Source organism: Magallana gigas, chromosome 1 (genome assembly GCF_963853765.1).
Source record: "Magallana gigas chromosome 1, xbMagGiga1.1, whole genome shotgun sequence".
Taxonomy (NCBI): domain Eukaryota; kingdom Metazoa; phylum Mollusca; class Bivalvia; order Ostreida; family Ostreidae; genus Magallana; species Magallana gigas.
The window spans coordinates 5656281-5675402 of NC_088853.1; the positions used below are offsets into that span (position 1 = coordinate 5656281).

The 19122-nt window shown below is 35.2% G+C and overlaps 2 protein-coding genes across 2 annotated transcripts; both read left to right on the forward strand.

Annotated features, from left to right (window-relative positions):
* The first annotated feature begins 355 nt into the window (after nucleotides 1–355).
* On the forward strand, nucleotides 356–15431 carry LOC105324741 (signal peptide peptidase-like 2B). The gene is made up of 14 exons (XM_034464922.2): nucleotides 356–615; nucleotides 885–1007; nucleotides 3259–3444; nucleotides 4616–4705; nucleotides 5212–5351; nucleotides 5792–5964; nucleotides 8714–8807; nucleotides 9704–9817; nucleotides 10025–10106; nucleotides 10778–10852; nucleotides 12243–12411; nucleotides 13431–13508; nucleotides 14644–14804; nucleotides 15243–15431. Exons 1-14 carry the CDS (start codon nucleotides 553–555, stop codon nucleotides 15375–15377), a joined length of 1683 nt encoding a protein of 560 aa, XP_034320813.2. The 5' UTR covers nucleotides 356–552; the 3' UTR covers nucleotides 15378–15431.
* Nucleotides 15432–17505: 2074 nt separating this feature from the next.
* LOC136274539 (uncharacterized) lies at nucleotides 17506–18990 on the forward strand. Its single transcript, XM_066081618.1, has 3 exons — nucleotides 17506–17666; nucleotides 18143–18260; nucleotides 18815–18990. The coding sequence occupies exons 1-3, from the start codon at nucleotides 17570–17572 to the stop codon at nucleotides 18936–18938; spliced, it is 339 nt and encodes a 112-aa protein (XP_065937690.1). The 5' UTR covers nucleotides 17506–17569; the 3' UTR covers nucleotides 18939–18990.
* The last annotated feature ends 132 nt before the right edge of the window (nucleotides 18991–19122 follow it).

Sequence of the window (19122 nt, forward strand, 5' to 3'; positions counted from 1 at the left end):
AGTTGACTTTCTGTTAAATATACGGGAATTTTTGTATACGAACTGACTTTAAATTTTGTAACGGAATTTTTTGTATACGAGTTGACTTTCGGTTAGGTATACGGGATTTTTTTTTGTATACGAGTTGACTTTCGTTTTTTTATGCGGAAATTTTGTATACGGGTTGACCTGTACACGAGTTGGTCTGTGTACGACGTGACCGGACACCGTTCATGCGCATTCCGCCAGATTCGGCAAACCTCGGGACATTTCCCACAAAACAGTACGCTTTCAATCGCAACTTCTCGGGCCTTTCCGGCAAGCTCGGAAAAACACGATATACAATAAAATATAACTCAGAAGCGACATACAAGACTGTCTAGCCGATACTTATTTTAATGGGAAGCGACTCCATTTTGTATAAAATTCTAACATCCGGTGATGTTAATACATTCGAGGTGTTTTTCCGAGCTTGCCGGAAAGGCCCGAGAAGTTGCGATTGAGTGCGCTTTCTCACCGAAAACGAAAGTTGTTGAAAGTTTTTATTTTGGGGAATATCACTAACACGACAATATGACACGGACGTGTGTGCCATGCATTGTTTTTATCGTTGTGTTTTGTAATAGAATCAACAAGGTAAGATCTAAAACTGTAATACATTTATTTTTTTTCGGGTAAAAGTGGGAGTTGTTTATGGCCTCTTGAATTGATTGTCACAATAACTTAACGTATGTACTTACTGTAAAATTTTATTACATTTATTACATAATAAATTATATTTACAATTGAAACAAAGCTTTTCTCTCTCTGTCTCTGTCTCTGTCTCTCTCTCTCTCTCTCTCTCTCTCTCTCTCTTATAGCGATGAATTTTCTTGTACAATACTGCCCTTCCTGTGTTCTAACAGGTGCTTGGAGAGGATGGGGTGATTTACTCCAGACCATCCACCCACACGGCGGACTGGGGCGACCATTTCTGTATCAGCTTTGACCCTCAGTTCCACCCCCTCCCAGAGGAGAAATCACAGGCAGTAAGTTTCCAGTCATGTAAATAGATATTCTGATATATATAGATATTAGCAGTATAATAGAGACAGTACCCAAACTTGTGTATAATTATGCTGAGAGATAGTCTTGTACATGTACATATATATTGATATGTGGAAAATATTATACTTAGAGGCATTTAGTTCATTAACATGAAATTGACTCGATTGTAGATGGTTATTATGATAACAACATACCTAGAGTACAAGAAAGACTAAGTATTTAAACACGTATGTCTACGAGTATGTGTAAATTTAAGTATATATATTCCAAACACTGCATTTTGTTGAATAAGCTGCGCAACAAATTATACATGCAGAATGTTTGATGTGTATTAAATACGCAGCACTGTTTAGACTTACTATGAAAATATCAGCGGATTTAAACGTTCATAAAACGATGCATCTATTATTAAAAAATATTTATGTAAAAGTTATTTTATCATGATATAAATGTGATATTAAATGAAGCAAAATGATAGTTTGTATAACACTAAGATTTTAAGATTATATTCTGTTCATTTATAAAATACATTTGTCCATGTTAAAAATTGTTTGATCTGCCTCTCTCTACACAAAATATTCATCAAAATTTACAGAATGACGTCACATCGACCATCAATCATTTTTTTATATTTATCGTTGTTGGACTTATTTGACCTCAAAGTTGCACGCATAGGTAATTTTTAACGTAGTTTAATGTATTTGCACCCATAAGAATTGGAATCTAGTTTAATTATTAGCATATTTGACGACTTGTTGTTTTGTATGATGTCATAGTTAAAAATTTCCCGTATTTTCTGGTCGGCACGACCACAAAGTAAACATTAACAGCGCTGCGTAGGGGATTGCTCTTTAATTACGTGCAGATCAAACATGATGGAGAGGGGGTTCCCTAGAACATTTATACTTATCAAATTTACATGGTAATTACACCTTTACTGTAATATATATATCCCCGAGTACCCAAACTCCGTCACCATAAGCAGAAAACCTCCCGCGTTTCTCTGTAAATTATTTTTTGCGGTTTATCATTTGCAATCAGTAAATATAATCTGAAACAATAATGGTACTTGATTTCAAACGGTGAGAAGTTTCCCGAAAGTGACGGAGTTAGGGGGCTATGCGATATTACCCATAATTAGCCGTGGACCCCCCCTTAAAGCATAACCTCTCTTTTAACTCAGATTAAGTTGACAAAGAGATGAAATAAAATTGTCATCTGGGTTTCCTTGTTTAATATTTACAAGGAATCAAACTTTTTTTGTAACTCATTAAACACACGTTGCTTCCTTGACAGTAAAGGTGATGTTGAAACCACTCATAAACTGTTGAAACCGTGTAGCTAGATACAGAGATAGAGCTATTTCCTCCCTCTTGAAAAAAAAAAATATGACTCCCATTAACACGCTCCTCCTCTTCCCCAAATAAGGAAAACTTTCCAGACTAGGTCATACTTCTCTATAAACAAAGGTAAAAAATGTGTTTACAATTGTTTGCAAAATTTAAAATAAAAAATAAAAGTTGACCAAGAGCTTAACTTAATTAAAATTTTATTAAAAAAGCATAATTATACCTGTATTTTTTTTTGGGATGCTATCATTGTGTAAATAAGGATTTGTATGGCAGCGAGTTCACTTATGCACTTGTGTCCCATCCTTTTGTCTTGTTTCAATCAAATATGTTTAAGGCAATTTAAATCGTTTGTGCTGGTCAGACCAGTATAGTAAGCTGAACACCTTACTAGAGATTCAGGGGGCCCAGGACAGGTTTGAATCCTGGTATGGGCTGTGTGTTTTTAAAAAGAAATTATGACTAGCTTGTATATATTTTTAGTATAATGGAATGATCTTTCAGGAACAATATTTATATAAAACCATTACCTTACCCTTAATATTGATTTCTTTAAATTAGTTATATTTCACAGCCATTAAATGCAAATACATGTATTTATAAGTTTGTGATTCATAAGCATTCATTAATTTTGTAGTAAGTCATAAGTTGTTTTGTAAAACCCAGCCGGGACCTGGTCCCTCATTATTTCTTCCATTCCATAACACATTCACTTCAAAGAAAGTCTACAGCTATTTATACTTTTTGAACATAAATAAACTTGCCTATTTAAGCATTTTTTGAAATTATAGTAAAAGAGATCCCAGTATAGTAAATTGATTGATTTGCTAGCATAATGAGCTTTTTTTTTAGCTTGTTTCTTCATCATTTTATCGTTTTACAGATGGTCTATAGCCTGGTTGACCTTTCCTCGGATCATGGCTGCTTCAACAGCTCTGCCTACACCAACGACACAAATGTCAAGGACAGCATGGTGGGCGTGGCCCGCGGAGTCTGTACGTTCTCCGAGAAAGCCATGATGGCCCAGAGATACGGAGCGGCCGGGATACTGATCGTGTCCACACAGAAGGTCGGGTACCAGTTGACATAAAAGTGTTGCCAGGGTACTAGATTACCTGTGACACAGAGTACTCAATATGCATTAACCTAAGACTGCAGCAGCTACCTAGCTCTACCTAGCTGCTGTGACTTTCAACAAAAAGCTAGCATTGAATTAACAAGCATTAAGGAAGGAGTCTTCTTGTTATCAAACATACTTAATAAATTCAACATGTTGAAAGCAAGTTATCTATTCACAAGAGATGAATGGTCTTGTATTGGGTATATCACTGAGTATGTGTTATTTCTTGATAAATTATGGGGCACAGCGGCCGGGATACTGATCATGTCCACACAGAAGATAGGGTACCAGGTGACATAAAAGTGTTGCCAGGGTACTAGATTACCTGTGACACAGAGTACTCAGTATGCATTAACCTAAGACTGCCTGCAGCAGCTACCTAGCTCTACCTAGCTGCTGTGATCTTGAAATATAAGCTAGCATAGTATTAACAAGAAATAATTCTCTCGGTGTGTTAGATACAACCTAGCTATCTAACGTAGTAGGCTAGCTAGGCTAGCTGCTACAATCTTGAATGTTGCCATTTAAGGTTGTTTGTACACAGAAGGTACAATACCGATCAGACCCAACCTAACAGAAAGTAAACCCCAACCCTAGGTTTACTTTCTGGGTTTACTCAAAGTAAGTAAACCCATAGTAAACCCCAAGTGAACCCAAAGTTTCAAAAAGTAAACCCAGAGTAAACCCCAAGTAAACCCCAAAAGTAAATCCAGGGTTAAGTTGGGGTTTACTCTGGTGTAAGGTTGGGTTTAATCGGAACTGTATGTGTATTGTAGGGGAGGGTAGCAGGTGACAGGGTACCTAGTCTAGTTAAATGTTTTCTATTGAAGAAAAGAGAAATGACATATATTGATCTTTTCGATTTTGAAATTTAACATGTTGAAAGCAAATTATCTATCCACAAGAGATAAATGATCGTGTATTGCGAATACCACTGAGTACGAGTACTTTCTTAATAAATTATGGGGCACATCAGATTCTGGCTATGCATACCCCTACCCACAGAGCTAGGTGATTCAAACGGAAAAAAATATTAAATCAGTTCTTCTAATAGTTTCCTCGCTCTTTATGCAAAATTAAAGGGCAGCCGTCAAATGTGTGCAAATGTTGTTGATTTCAGGTGTATCCTCGAGCCAATCAGACATCGGACTACGACACAGTCAAGGTCATAGTGGCCAGTATCTCGGAGACGGACTACGCTGACATACTGGTATAGCCTCTATACAGCATCACGAAAACACTCACTTTAATTAATCACTTTAATTAAATCTTTAATTTTAATTCACTTTTATTAAATCTTTAATTTTGATTCACTTTCATCAATTTAAAAGATGTTTTATTTGCTGCTTTAAGGATGTGTTTGAAATTATTGAAATTGATTTAATTAATTCTGTTTTGTAATTGATAATGAAAAAAAATTTATCTTAGAGAATTCAAATTTAGCAACGTCTTATTGATAAAAATATGTAATATGCTATTTGAGTTCCACAACGCCTGAGGTAATGTTCAAGATTTATACATATTACGATTAGGGATGGGACGATCCACCGATGCACCGATGCATCGCGGTATTTATTTTGACGATATCTGGATCAATACAATTACCATTAATACAACGATACCTTAGCGACCACAACGCCTGAGGTAATGTTCAAGATTTATACACATTACGATTAATACATGTACCTATCACATCAGCATTTGTTTTCTGTTCAGCGAGAGGGCCCTTCTATTGATGTCATTATGATATCTCCGAAGACCTCCAGATTTGACCCGTGCACCATCGTCATCTTCCTGCTGGCCATGTTCTGTATCAGTGTGGGGGGATACTGGGCGGGGACAAGCTCAGTCCAGGGGTGAGTTTCTGTATAGTGTTTAGGGGGGGGGATACTGGGCGGGGACTAGCACAGTCTACGGGTGAGTATCTGTGTAGTGTTGGGGGTGGGTGGGTTTGGGGGGATAGAATTATACAGCCAAGGGGTCAGTATCTGTTGGGGGCCAAGGAGAATTCTGGGTACTGGGCGGGGACCAGTACAGCCACGGGGTGAGTAGCAGTGTAGTGTTGGGGGTGGGGTGGGGGGGGGTGGTAGTGTTATACTTTGTGTAGTGGGTATTGGACTGTTAGGGGTGTAACTGAGTTTTGAATTGAAGTCTAGTAGATAACTCTGCATAATACAGTAGGCAAGCTTAGTCAACTGAGTATTGTATGGGTGGGTGGGGGTATGAAAATTTATGCTGATATACACATTTTGTTGAATTTGAAGCATTATAATATGTATGGATATTTTGATCACAGTGCAAAGAAACCAAAGTCTTCATCCAAGAAATCAACCAGGTCTGGTGAAGATGACAGGAGCGATGATGCTGAAGATGATGAAGATCTAGACATTACCATTCCCAAGGTCATCATCTTCTTCATCATGGTGTGTGCCTTCCTTGTCCTCCTCTACTTCTTCTACGAGTATCTAGGTAGGTGTCTACATGTACAGAATGTTATAGGGATATATACATGTATAGAAATCTACAGGTAAAGCTAATAGAGAGGTTTAATGTTTTAACATAATTCACTCTGTAAAAGTTTTTCATTATTTAAGAGAGGTTTTATACTCACTGTATAGTGTTCTTTTTTCAATCTAAAAAGGTTTGTCAACAATATTTTTACAATAGAGAGGTATATTTTGTTTCAGTATTCATGATAATATTTAGTTTTTTTTCAGCCTTGCTGGTACAGCTGGTCTTTTGTTTTATCTAATATAGTGAGGTTTATTTTGTTTCAGTTTACAAGTTTATTTGTTATATTTACTATGTAGAGTCTATTGTGTATGCTATAGCGAGGTTCACTCTATTGCAGTATAAGTGGTTATTGGAATGTTCTGCCTTGCGGGGAGGGCCGGTCATTTGTTATATTTACTATGTAGAGTCTATTGTGTATACTATAGCGAGGTTCACTCTATTGCAGTATAAGTGGTTATTGGACTGTTCTGCCTTGCGGGGAGGGCCGGTCATTTGTTATATTTACTATGTAGAGTCTATTGTGTATACTATAGCGAGGTTCATTCTATTGTTATATTACAGTAACTATGAAGATTCTATTGTGTATACTATAGCGAGGTTCACTCTATTGCAGTATAAGTGGTTATTGGAATGTTCTGCCTCGCGGGGAGGGCCGGTCATTTGTTATATTTACTATGAAGATTCTATTGCGTATACTATAGCGAGGTTCATTCTATTGTTATATTACTGTAACTATGAAGAGTCTATTGTGTATACTATAGCGAGGTTCACTCTATTGTTATATTACCGTAACTATGAAGATTCTATTGTGTATACTATAGCGAGGTTCATTCTATTGTTATATTACAGTAACTATGAAGATTCTATTGTGTATACTATAGCGAGGTTCACTCTATTGTTATATTACCGTAACTATGTAGAGTCTATTGTGTATACTATAGCGAGGTTCACTCTATTGCAGTATAAGTGGTTATTGGAATGTTCTGCCTCGTGGGGAGGGCCGGTCATTTGTTATATTTACTATGTAGAGTCTATTGTGTATACTATAGCGAGGTTCACTCTATTGCAGTATAAGTGGTTATTGGAATGTTCTGCCTTGCGGGGAGGGCCGGTCATTTGTTAAATTTACTATGTAGAGTCTATTGTGTATACTATAGCGAGGTTCACTCTATTGCAGTATAAGTGGTTATTGGAATGTTCTGCCTCGCGGGGAGGGCCGGTCATTTGTTATATTTACTATGTAGAGTCTATTGTGTATACTATAGCGAGGTTCACTCTATTGCAGTATAAGTGGTTATTGGAATGTTCTGCCTCGCGGGGAGGGCCGGTCATTTGTTATATTTACTATGTAGAGTCTATTGTGTATACTATAGCGAGGTTCACTCTATTGTTATATTACAGTAACTATGAAGATTCTATTGTGTATACTATAGCGAGGTTCACTCTATTGCAGTATACGTTGTTATTGGACTGTTCTGCCTTGCGGGGAGGGCCGGTCATTTTTTATATTTACTATGTAGAGTCTATTGTGTATACTATAGCGATGTTCATTCTATTGTTATATTACCATAACTATGAAGATTTTATTGTGTGTACTATAGCGAGGTTCACTCTATTGTTATATTACAGTAACTATGAAGATTCTATTGTGTATACTATAGCGAGGTTCACTCTATTGCTATATTACAGTAACTATGAAGATTCTATTGTGTATACTATAGCGAGGTTCACTCTATTGCAGTATAAGTGGTTATTGGAATGTTCTGCCTCGCGGGGAGGGCCGGTCATTTGTTATATTTACTATGTAGAGTCTATTGTGTATACTATAGCGAGGTTCACTCTATTGCAGTATAAGTGGTTATTGGAATGTTCTGCCTTGCGGGGAGGGCCGGTCATTTGTTATATTTACTATGTAGAGTTTATTGTGTATACTATAGCGAGGTTCACTCTATTGCAGTATAAGTGGTTATTGGAATGTTCTGCCTCGCGGGGAGGGCCGGTCATTTGTTATATTTACTATGTAGAGTCTATTGTGTATACTATAGGGAGGTTCATTCTATTGTTATATTACCGTAACTATGAAGATTCTATTGTGTGTACTATAGCGAGGTTCACTCTATTGTTATATTACCGTAACTATGAAGATTCTATTGTGTATACTATAGCGAGGTTCATTCTATTGTTATATTACAGTAACTATGAAGATTCTATTGTGTATACTATAGTGAGGTTCATTCTATTGTTATATTACCATAACTATGAAGATTCTATTGTGTATACTATAGCGAGGTTCACTCTATTGTTATATTACAGTAACTATGAAGAGTCTATTGTGTATACTATAGCGAGGTTCACTCTATTGCAGTACAAGTGGTTATTGGAATGTTCTGTCTCGCGGGGAGGGCCGGTCATTTGTTATATTACCGTAACTATGTAGATTCTATTGTGTATACTATAGCGAGGTTCACTCTATTGCAGTACAAGTGGTTATTGGAATGTTCTGCCTCGCGGGGAGGGCCGGTCATTTGTTATATTACCGTAACTATGTAGATTCTATTGTGTATACTATAGCGAGGTTCACTCTTTTGCAGTATAAGTGGTTATTGGAATGTTCTGCCTCGCGGGGAGGGCCGGTCATTTGTTATATTACCGTAACTATGTAGAGACTATTGTGTATACTATAGCGAGGTTCACTCTATTGCAGTATACGTGGTTATTGGAATGTTCTGCCTTGCGGGGACCGTTGGTCTCTACTCCTGTCTGGAACCCCTCTGGGACAGGATTCCCTGGACAAGCAGGTAATTACAAAGTTCAGACATTGATTTTATTTGTTTATTGAAAGTGTTAAAGGTTCTAGTTACAAGATCCATATCTATTCAATAAGGGCATATAATTGAAGGTTATATAGTAAAATTCGATTTACTTTATTGAAGTTCATATCTTGAAAATATAAACATCATCATGTTTTTAAAATCAGGAAATTCAGCAATCAGATCAGAAGCTACTGTAAATTTCTTTATTTATGCAAGTCCTTAATTCCACAGTACCACTGTTTTGTATGAAAATGCGAGAATATAAAATAGCTATCACCAATCTTCTGTTAAAATTTCACATAGTTCAAAACCGTCAAAACTGTGTAAAAATAAAAATAAAAACTCATAAAAGCGAGATTTTAAAACCAACGAACTCAATGTTGCTTCCTACGATTTTACACCAAAATTAATTCCTCACATTCAATTAGGAATCTTCAGTATTTAGATGATCATTGCTGTGTGCAGAGAACAAAGGTTGACAACTAATACAGCTGTATTTGATCTGTGAAGTGAAAAGAAAATTATCAATTATCTTTCTGTCAATAAAATTGAAATTCCAAAGCAGATGAATGTATCAGCAACAAAAATTTATTACCATTCATGTTAAATGAGTAGGCATGTTTCTATCATTTCTTAATGTCACTGATGTTAAAAATTAAACATACATGTACTTTAAAAGAAAACTCACACATAGCAAACTGAATCTTAATATCCTTATGTCAGAAATATTCCCATAGTTTGCAACCAATTTGTGTAGATAGTTTCATGATTTACCACCTGTTAACATTTAAATCAAAATTACTTGTAATAGGCTTTCACATCAGCGCTTTGTTGAATTAAGTCCTCACTATTATAAATAAATTGTGTTGCCATGGTTACAGGTTACCAGAGAACAGAATTCCGATCTTGCGCCACCGGCCCCTGTACAGGAACATCCTCCTGGGACTCCTGTGTATGGGGGTCGGGATATTTTGGGGGGTTCAGAGAAACGAAAGGTAAGATTATTTTATTTCATTGCACAGTGAACTTTTTCTCTATTAAATTATATAAAAACTTGCTATAACATCTAGAAAATGTTTACCGTGAAATAATTTCAGTGCTATTTGTCTTACGTGGCGGATGATGAAGGATACAGTTATACTCTCTAAGACAGAAAAAAGATTATAACTTAATTATTATTATTATCAATTACTGATTTACAGCTATGCCTGGGTTATACAGGACATTTTGGGGGCAGCTTTTTGCGTGAACATCTTAAAAACTTTGAAACTGCCAAACCTAAAGGTGAGTTTAAAGAAAAAAAACCTGCTGTAAAACGTACTATTATAATGCTGTAAAGCTTACTATGCAGGAACACCCATATTGATGTGTTACACACATTTAAATTGGCAGTTTCACTTGATAAACTACTTACAAAGGAACATATCCGTGCCCTTCAAATCATTTTGTGATAAGATGTAAAATTTTGTGCCTATAAAATTTCTCGCAAAAATACCAAAAAATTTCATATAAAAGAAGTACATGTAAGAGTTGTATATAATATTGGTCTCAAGTTGGGGAAGTTGCCATAGGCGTCATACAAGATATTGGTCAGAAATCATTTTTTTTATCTGCAGTTTTAATGTATAATTTTGTCTGTTGATAAATCTAAAATACAGAATATCCGGTTATTTTTTAGATGATCTAATCTTCGCTTTTTCCTTGATCTCTTTTAAATTGCAAATAATCGATAACGCTTAAATTATATCCGTTATCATTTTCTTTAAGAAACTCTTTAGATTGCAAAAAATGATTGACACATATTATAAATGTAAAAGATTTTCCCCATTTTTGCAAAATTTGTGACACGCCAAAAAAATGTATATATAATCCAAGGATTTAAGGCTAATTTATAACGATGAGATAAACATACTATTATTCTAGAAAAATTATTTTGTTTGTTTTCCTGTTTCCAGATCTGTGTTGTGTTAATGGTGCTACTCTTCTTCTATGACATCTTCTTTGTGTTCATCACCCCGTACATTACCTCTGTAAGTATACTGTGTTACAGAGAGAGAGAGAGAGAGAGAGAGAGAGAGAGAGAGAGAGAGAGTATACATCACCTCTGTAAGTATACTGTGTCAGAGAGAGAGAGAGAGAGAGAGAGAGAGAGAGAGGAGAGAGAGAGAGAGATGGATGGAGGGAGAGAGAGAGAGTATACATCACCTCTGTAAGTATACTGTGTCAGAGAGAGAGAGAGAGATGGATGGAGGGAGAGAGAGAGTATACATCACCTCTGTAAGTATACTGTGTCAGAGAGAGAGAGAGGGAGAGAGAGAGATGGATGGAGGGAGAGAGAGAGTATACATCACCTCTGTAAGTATACTGTGTCAGAGAGAGAGAGAGACAGAGGGAGAGAGGGAGAGAGAGAGAGAGAGGAATTAAACATTGCACACAAAAATCAGATTTTATGATAAATACATGCACACAGTAATATGTAAATTGACATCGTATCAGAGATACTATATAATATTTTACTTTAAAGCTACTGAGACACAATCTAAACACTTGTTTCTGGAAGTTTTATTTTAAGATGTTTTGTAGCAGACAAATGTCCAATACACAACAATGAAACCTGCAATGTATTTAATGGTCTTTGCAAAGAAAAATCAAAGTACTGAAGTACTGACGGGAGTTGATTTTATCGATTATTAATTTTTTTCAAATAAACTATGTTTTTGTTGGGGTTTTTTTTTTTTTGCAAGTATTTTCCTATATTATTTGAATTACGCATATTTTTATTATATAAATTCTCCGCCAGGAATCTTGTGAAAACCCCATATGAATCTTGTTGTGTAATATTCAAACAATTAATTCCATTAAACTACGTATCAGTAATCGAAATAGTTCTGAGAAATTGCATGGATTCGGGCAATATTGAATTCTAGTCTCGTTCAACCAGATCGACGTTCGGCTATATCCGACAAACGAGAGAGACTCTGTGCTTGTCAGAGATTTACAGAGACAGTCGAGCGTCTGGTTGAACAAGACTATATTGAACTCTGGCGTAGGAATACATACAGTGTCCGACTACAATTAATATTTAAATTGTTCGTACCATTTAAAATCTGACAATTTACTAAGTATCTATGGAAGTTTCCTTGAAAACAAGTCTTTAGAATACACTACATTGAGTATATCGATTAGAACTATATGTTGTCAGCGATGCTGATTTATGCTTTGGCCCAAACACTGTTTCACTTTCAGTTTGCCAGAGTAACTGCATAGGAGAGTTGATTAAAATCAACTCCCAAAAATACTGTATCATAAATAAAACATCAAAAATGACCAGCTGCATATCAAAAACTAAATAATTACAAAGTTGATTTGATTGATTTCCATATTGACATCTGTGTATTTAATATGCTGTACAATTTTCAGTCAGGGGAGAGCATCATGGTGAAGGTCGCGACTGGAGGGTCATCCTCGGGGTCGTCGTCAGGGGAACAGATCCCCATGGTGTTCAAGGTTCCACGCCTGGGCAGTTCCCCTATGAAAGTGTGCGGCCTGCCCTACTCCTTGCTGGGGTTCGGTGATATCATAGTCCCAGGTAATTATAACATATCTGTGACAATTGTCTACTATCTTAAGAGATCTATTCCTAAACCCAGAAAAATTAAGCAATGTTATTTTTGTTCTATGTGAATCAAACATGTGCCCATCAAACATTCTATCAGTCAAACTGCAAATTAATCAAAAACTAATTTGAATTCAATAAATATTCTCAATATATTATGGGTTTTTTTCTTGTTTTAAACAGCTTATTAATGAACTGTTTAATACCTCTATATCTTTCCAGATATGTACATTAGGCCTCATAAAATTAATTTTTAGATTCTCATCCCTGCCCACCCCTTTAAAAATGGCCCACCACAAATGTTTTGCAAATCGAGAATCTAAATATTAATTTCATTAAGCCTTATACATAATTTTAAAATGTTGTTCACATGTGTTGTTACAATTAGTAGTAGAACCATTTTAATAAGACCTTGGACTTTCAGTAGGACGTACTAACTATCTATTTCTTGCGTCAAAACAAGTTGAAAATGACGCTGGCTTCAAGTGAAATATACACCAACTGCGTATTTTTAGATCAAAAGCCAGACAAATCTTGTTGATTTCAAAGAGCCATTGCTGAGTGGCCAGCAAAGAAATAGTCAGGCCTACGTCACATTGCTGTTTGACACAACTACCCAAAGTCCAAGCTCTTGTTAAAATAGTCCTATATATAAAAGTTTAAATCTTTTCTATTATGCCTATGAATTGAATGAATCAATTTATTGGTATAATTTTGTAATTCTTAAGACATTATTCAACATAATAGGTTTTTCATATTAAACAAATTCCTTACATACATCTGTCTCAAATTAACTTGGGTGAACTAGGTTGTAGAGATATTTTCCTGACTGAGAACCATTTGATATATGGCAAAATGAAATCCGTTAATAGGAATCCTTTTACAAAAGCCCTCCTTCACCCTACCAAATTAGTTGTTCCCAAGTTTGACGGTACATGTATATACAATTGTAACACCGTCGACAGATAATATGGAGCACTGACTGTTTACAGGGTTACTGGTGTCGTACAACTACAGGTTTGATGTGAGGACCGGTGGCAGATGTCTATACTTTGTATCTACTGTGATAGGTAAGGTTTACCGATAGTTTAAATGAAAGTCTTGATTTAACAATGCTCTCTCATCCACTGTTTTGATTATCGACTGTGATAGGTCAGTTTTACATGTTATTTATTTAAAGCTTTGATTTAACAACGCTCTCTCATCCACTGTTTTGATTATGTACTGTGATAGGTCAGTTTTACATGTTATTTAATTAACGCTTTGATTTAACAACGCTATGTCATTCCCTTCTCTGATTCACTACTGTGAGGCTAGTTTTACAGTAATTTAAATGAAATCCTTGATTTAACAATGCTCTCTAATCCCCTGTTCTGATAATCGACTGTGATAGGTCAGTTTTACATGTGTAACCAAGCAGTAAGGAAATCCATAAGACAGCCGTTTTGTGTAACAGATTTATTAAACGCTTTGAAGCATTGACCTATAAACTAAAAAAGCTGTTCTACCACACATGTAATTTGAATTAAAGCATGATTAAACATGCTCTCTCATCCTTTTCTCTGATTCATTTCACAACTTTCTTTTTAATAACTCTTTAAACAGACCAATCCACACTTTACAAAAGTATTGTCCCTTGGCCGCCATCTTTGGGGCAAAACTTATAGATTTCTTACAGTAGCCTTTGTAGTTTACAGGTTTGGTACTCTGTCATTTGAAGTTAAAAGTCTGTTTTCTTTGTATATTTTAATTGCCCCAGGATGGGGCAACCCACAGATCGAAGGAATAAATTTAATTCAGAGGGATTTCATCACAGGACACCCAAGTATTTGGTTGCATAAAGAAGGAGAAAGTTGGTTTTTTCCCTTAGGTTGATGCCGCAAAGGGAAACAACTTTTGTAAAGTGTGGATTGGACTATTCAAGTTTACTCAGTGACTGAGACAAAGTTTCTGTCAGGTCAGCCGACCAGTAGAAACTTAAGTTATAAGTTGGGTTTTTTTTAATGTTTTAAAGAATGAATCTAATTTCAACCTATGTTATACAAGTATAACAGAAACAAGAGCAGTGTAAGCTTTATATACAGCATTCCAGGTTTTGTCCCAGATTACATTAATTAATTATATAATTAATTATCAAGTTAATCAAAACAGGCATTGTAACCAAAATCACCTATAAATCAAAAGAACAAATCGTTTACATTACAGCATATGGTCTAGGACTTATTGCAACATTTTGTGCCCTGTATTTGATGGAAAAGGGCCAACCAGCTTTGCTGTATCTCGTGCCATTTACTCTTATAACAACGTTTGTGATTGGTTGTATCCGAGGTGAAGCAGGTGCCCTTTGGTCTGGTGTCACAAAACAGGTGAATTATTCAAATTTATTATTATCTGATGATTGAAAATTCAAATGATTATGTTTTCCATTTTAAAAAATTTTCTGCAGTGATTTCTGTTATGATTTTTAATTGGTTATATTATAATATTGATGATATTTCATACAACAGTATAAACTTTTTTAAATTAACTTGAACTCCACAAAGAACTGGATAGTTTTAGCCATTTTAGACCTTATTGATCTTCTTGACAAAAAGAGCTCTGTTTGAAAATGCAGGAAAACACTGGAAAATAAAATAAAATATAGAATTGTTCCTTACTAAATGATAGTCTAAAACTTAACAAGACATCATTTAAATGTTGCCAACACAGCCTCTGTTGAAAACAATACTAGTTTTGAAATTTTTCAGACCAAACTTACCTATAGTAATGGAGAATATAATTATGTATATTTTACTTGCTTATAGGAAATTTACAAGAAAAAGGACTCAAGTTCTCCAGAAACAATTCAGGCTGATGGAGCAGCAAAGCCAGAAGATCAGACCAGTAATTGCAGCTCTTCCAGCGCAGGGAGTGAGAGTGAACTACTGAGGAAAAAATGAACATTATGATAGGATTGAAGGTCGCTGGCAATATAAGACATTCATGTCAATTAAGGGCAGATTTAAAAGCACTTATTTTTGTAAGCATAGAATTGTTGAAAGTTATTTTCAATTTTGGTGTTTATGAATCGCTGGGTGTAGGAGCACAAGGGGTGTTGAAATTGATCAGTTTCTTGATTTCACCATTATAACTTATTTCCCTTATCCTCTATAACCTTTGTTATCTTTGTATTATACACGATATACAACGTAACAATATAATTACCTAGAATCAACAACTGTTATTGCCATGGAAATATGTAAATCAGCAATACTGATCAAGGTCAAAAAATAATATTGAATCAATTGATCTGAATGGTGGGATTTTTTTTTTATTACATGTATATTGTAAACTGTTAAAACACATTTTTTTCAACATTGACAGAAACAAAATTTATATGCAGTTATGTTTTGAAATTATGAAATTGTTCATGTGTTTGTTGAAATGGATGTGAAGGGGAAAAAACAATTTTCTCTTTAATTTTTGTTTTATTTTGTTGGTTTACTTTTGTTTCTTGTTTTTATTTTAACATCTTTAAAGATGTGAATGTGTATAATTTTAGTATATATTTGTTAGGCAATCATATATTTGAAATTTTTGCGCTTAATTGCTAATCATATTTTATGCGAAATGTATCTTATTTTGTTGACGATTTTTTTTCTAAAATAAATTATAACATTTAATTAAGCGTTACTTTTTATTTTGATAATGGATTAATGAAGAAAAAATTAAAGAATGAATTAAAAAGCTATCCTAAATTATACACGTGTTTTCGTTTGGTAGGTTGGAGAGCTGTAAGTAATCCTGATTTGCTCGTTTGCAGTCCGGAGATCTCCGGTAGATATTCATTGTCTACTTTTGAAATAGCAGGTAGACGCTGGAGATATCTTGGACTAAATCTGGAGGTACATGTAGCAAACGAATACAACCCTTTTATAATTGTTTTGATGATTTGTTAAGACAATTTACACTTGAGAAACTGCGAAATAAATTTAAAAAACGTAAACTGGTGAATATAACAAAAAACCCACAGACCTTGGTCTCAAACTCAAATGCTGTTTGCAATGGAAAGCACCGTCTCAACATGATTATTTGTACTTATACCCATCAGTTTTGCTTTTTCAAACAAGTAAATAGATGTTATAAGTTATTAACTAGCAGAAAGTGAAACACTGTGTAAACCTTTAGGAGCAAAGCTCGCATGAATCAGTGTTGAAATATGATGATACGGAAGATGAAAATCGTTAAAAAATGAAAGATTTTGAAATGAAAATTCAACGTTTATACAAAGTTCAAAAGTGGTTCATGCATTCTATATGGAAAATGAGTTGGCGTATCATCATGGCATCATTGCTTAGATACAGTTTCAGTTTCAAACTCCAAACTTTGATTTAACGTTGCAAATACTTCAGCAATGTTACAACTTGAATAAAGCAATGTTCAACTTGAATCAACTACTAGTTTTCCTCAAAATGGAAACGATGTACCTACTTGTTGCGTTAAAAAATTCGGCATTTCTATTTAATTAAAAAAAATACGGCATTTTTGTTGACAGCATGATGTAGGAATAAATATAAATCGCCCGTCCTTTTATAAATTTTAACATTTAGTATTTTAAATATTTTTGGTAGAGTACCGCGATATTGCAATAGCATACTTATATACACGTAACGTCAGTAGGCCCCGTCGTCACTATAATATTTTCTAATCACTGAACTTGATCTCTCAGAGGTGCTTGAATTTGAGGCCTATATCTAAAATTGAGACAGGGGGAAACTTGGTGACGACGGAGCCAGAAAGGTGGACGTTGTGATAACAGTGTACCTCACAAGTTGTCCACCCAACGCTCGTCACAAGGCCATGACGTCATGGTTACCACCAGTACAGGCAGTTCGATGTCGTAATGCTTGTCTCTAGCTCAGCAGTTGTCCCAATGTATTCTACATTTTTTGCACTAGGTTTGTTCCTGATATATCCTTGTTCTTCGTTTTGATATTTAACCCGAGCCTAGTTTGACCCGAATCTGTTGACGTTGTGAAAGAGATTACTTACTTTATGCAGGACGCAGTGACTTGTAGACTTGTAGCCGATAAGAGATAAGTATTAATACCTCTGTACCGTCTTGTGTACTTCACTGCACCAGTAAAGAGACATGGCGTCTACTCTGTTGTCTGTGTTGGGATTCTGTCTGTTAATAGGGCTGTGTTCAGCGCAGTGTATGATTCATCAAAGTCAGCCAGGACCCCACGGTAAGGAGAGAGAGAGAGAGAGAGAGAGAGAGAGAGAGAGAGAGAGAGAGAGAGAGAGGTAGAGAGAGAGGTGGGTTTCACTGTAAGGAGAGAGAGAGGGGGAGGCACTGGAAACTTACATTAACACCTGATGAACATACACATATTTACATGTAATTTTTACTCAGCTCTATAATATTTTATATGAATTGATTATGATTTATTCCTTATCACTTTTTATCATCACTTAGCCAAATTACTGTAGCCTGACCGGGTTAAAGATGTTTGAGGGTGAGAGCCTCATCAACATCACTAGTTGTATGACGTAACACATGTATTATTCCTCCTTAATCCTTAACTTTATATTATCGCGTACAGCTATATGTCCCATCATTGTAGCCTGGCTGAGTTAGTGAAGTCCGGGAGAGACCCTTATCAACATGACTAGCTATATGACGTAACGCATATATTAATCCTCCTTAATCTTTTACCTGTAGCTGTGTCCCACCACTGTAACCTGCATGGGGTCGTGATGTCTGAGGGAGAGAGTCTCATTAACTCCACTACCTGTATGAAGTGTCACTGCGGGGCGGACCACAACGTCTACTGCTGCGCGTGCGTCAACTGTATTTAAGTTCCTTATCCAGATAACCTCTATGGACTTTAAATTTTGTTTTATTTTTTTTTAGGTATTTTTTTTTTTGCTAAGAACACAATCATGTAATAATACAGCGCATAGTTCAATAATCTTTGCTTTATTGTCTATTTCATAGTTTACAAACTGTGACTTTAGCGAAACTTTAGTTAAAATTATAAAGTTCATATTAAATTGAATTATCGATATAATAATCATATATTTCTCAATCTATCTCGTCATATTTTATTCAATTTTTTCCTGTCATAACTAAAATCTAGATGATTTAGAAAATATGTTAACTTGCTAAACTTATTTGGGCATGATCACAATTCATTTGCAACAAATGGAAAGGGTTTAATTTAAATGATAATTGGTTCTATTTTATTGAACTTTTATAATTGCATTTTTACAATGTATATCCTACACTCCAAAAGAATAAAAAAAAAAAAAAAAAACCAAAAAAAAAAAAAAGAAAAAAGAAAAACCCAATAATATAGATTGAAATTGTTCTTCCTTTATAATTATTTTTTAGAATGTTGTCTCATTACTTGGTACCCGATGGATGCGTAGTAAATGTCAAAGAATGTGTACAGGAAATAGTGTACGAGGTGGACGGAACTCCATGCCAACCGCTGGCAGCCGTATCCAGGAAGTGACGCTTCAAAGAAATTGAAAATTTTTTTATAAATAAAAGTCGCTCTAAACCTCTGTTTTTATTAGCATATACATGTAACCGGCTGACAATTTAATTGTCTGCATCCTCTTTTTGACAGGGAGAAAATAATTTTAATGATTAAGAAAGTATGGGTCTCACGATTTTGAATATACCGCGCAACTCCG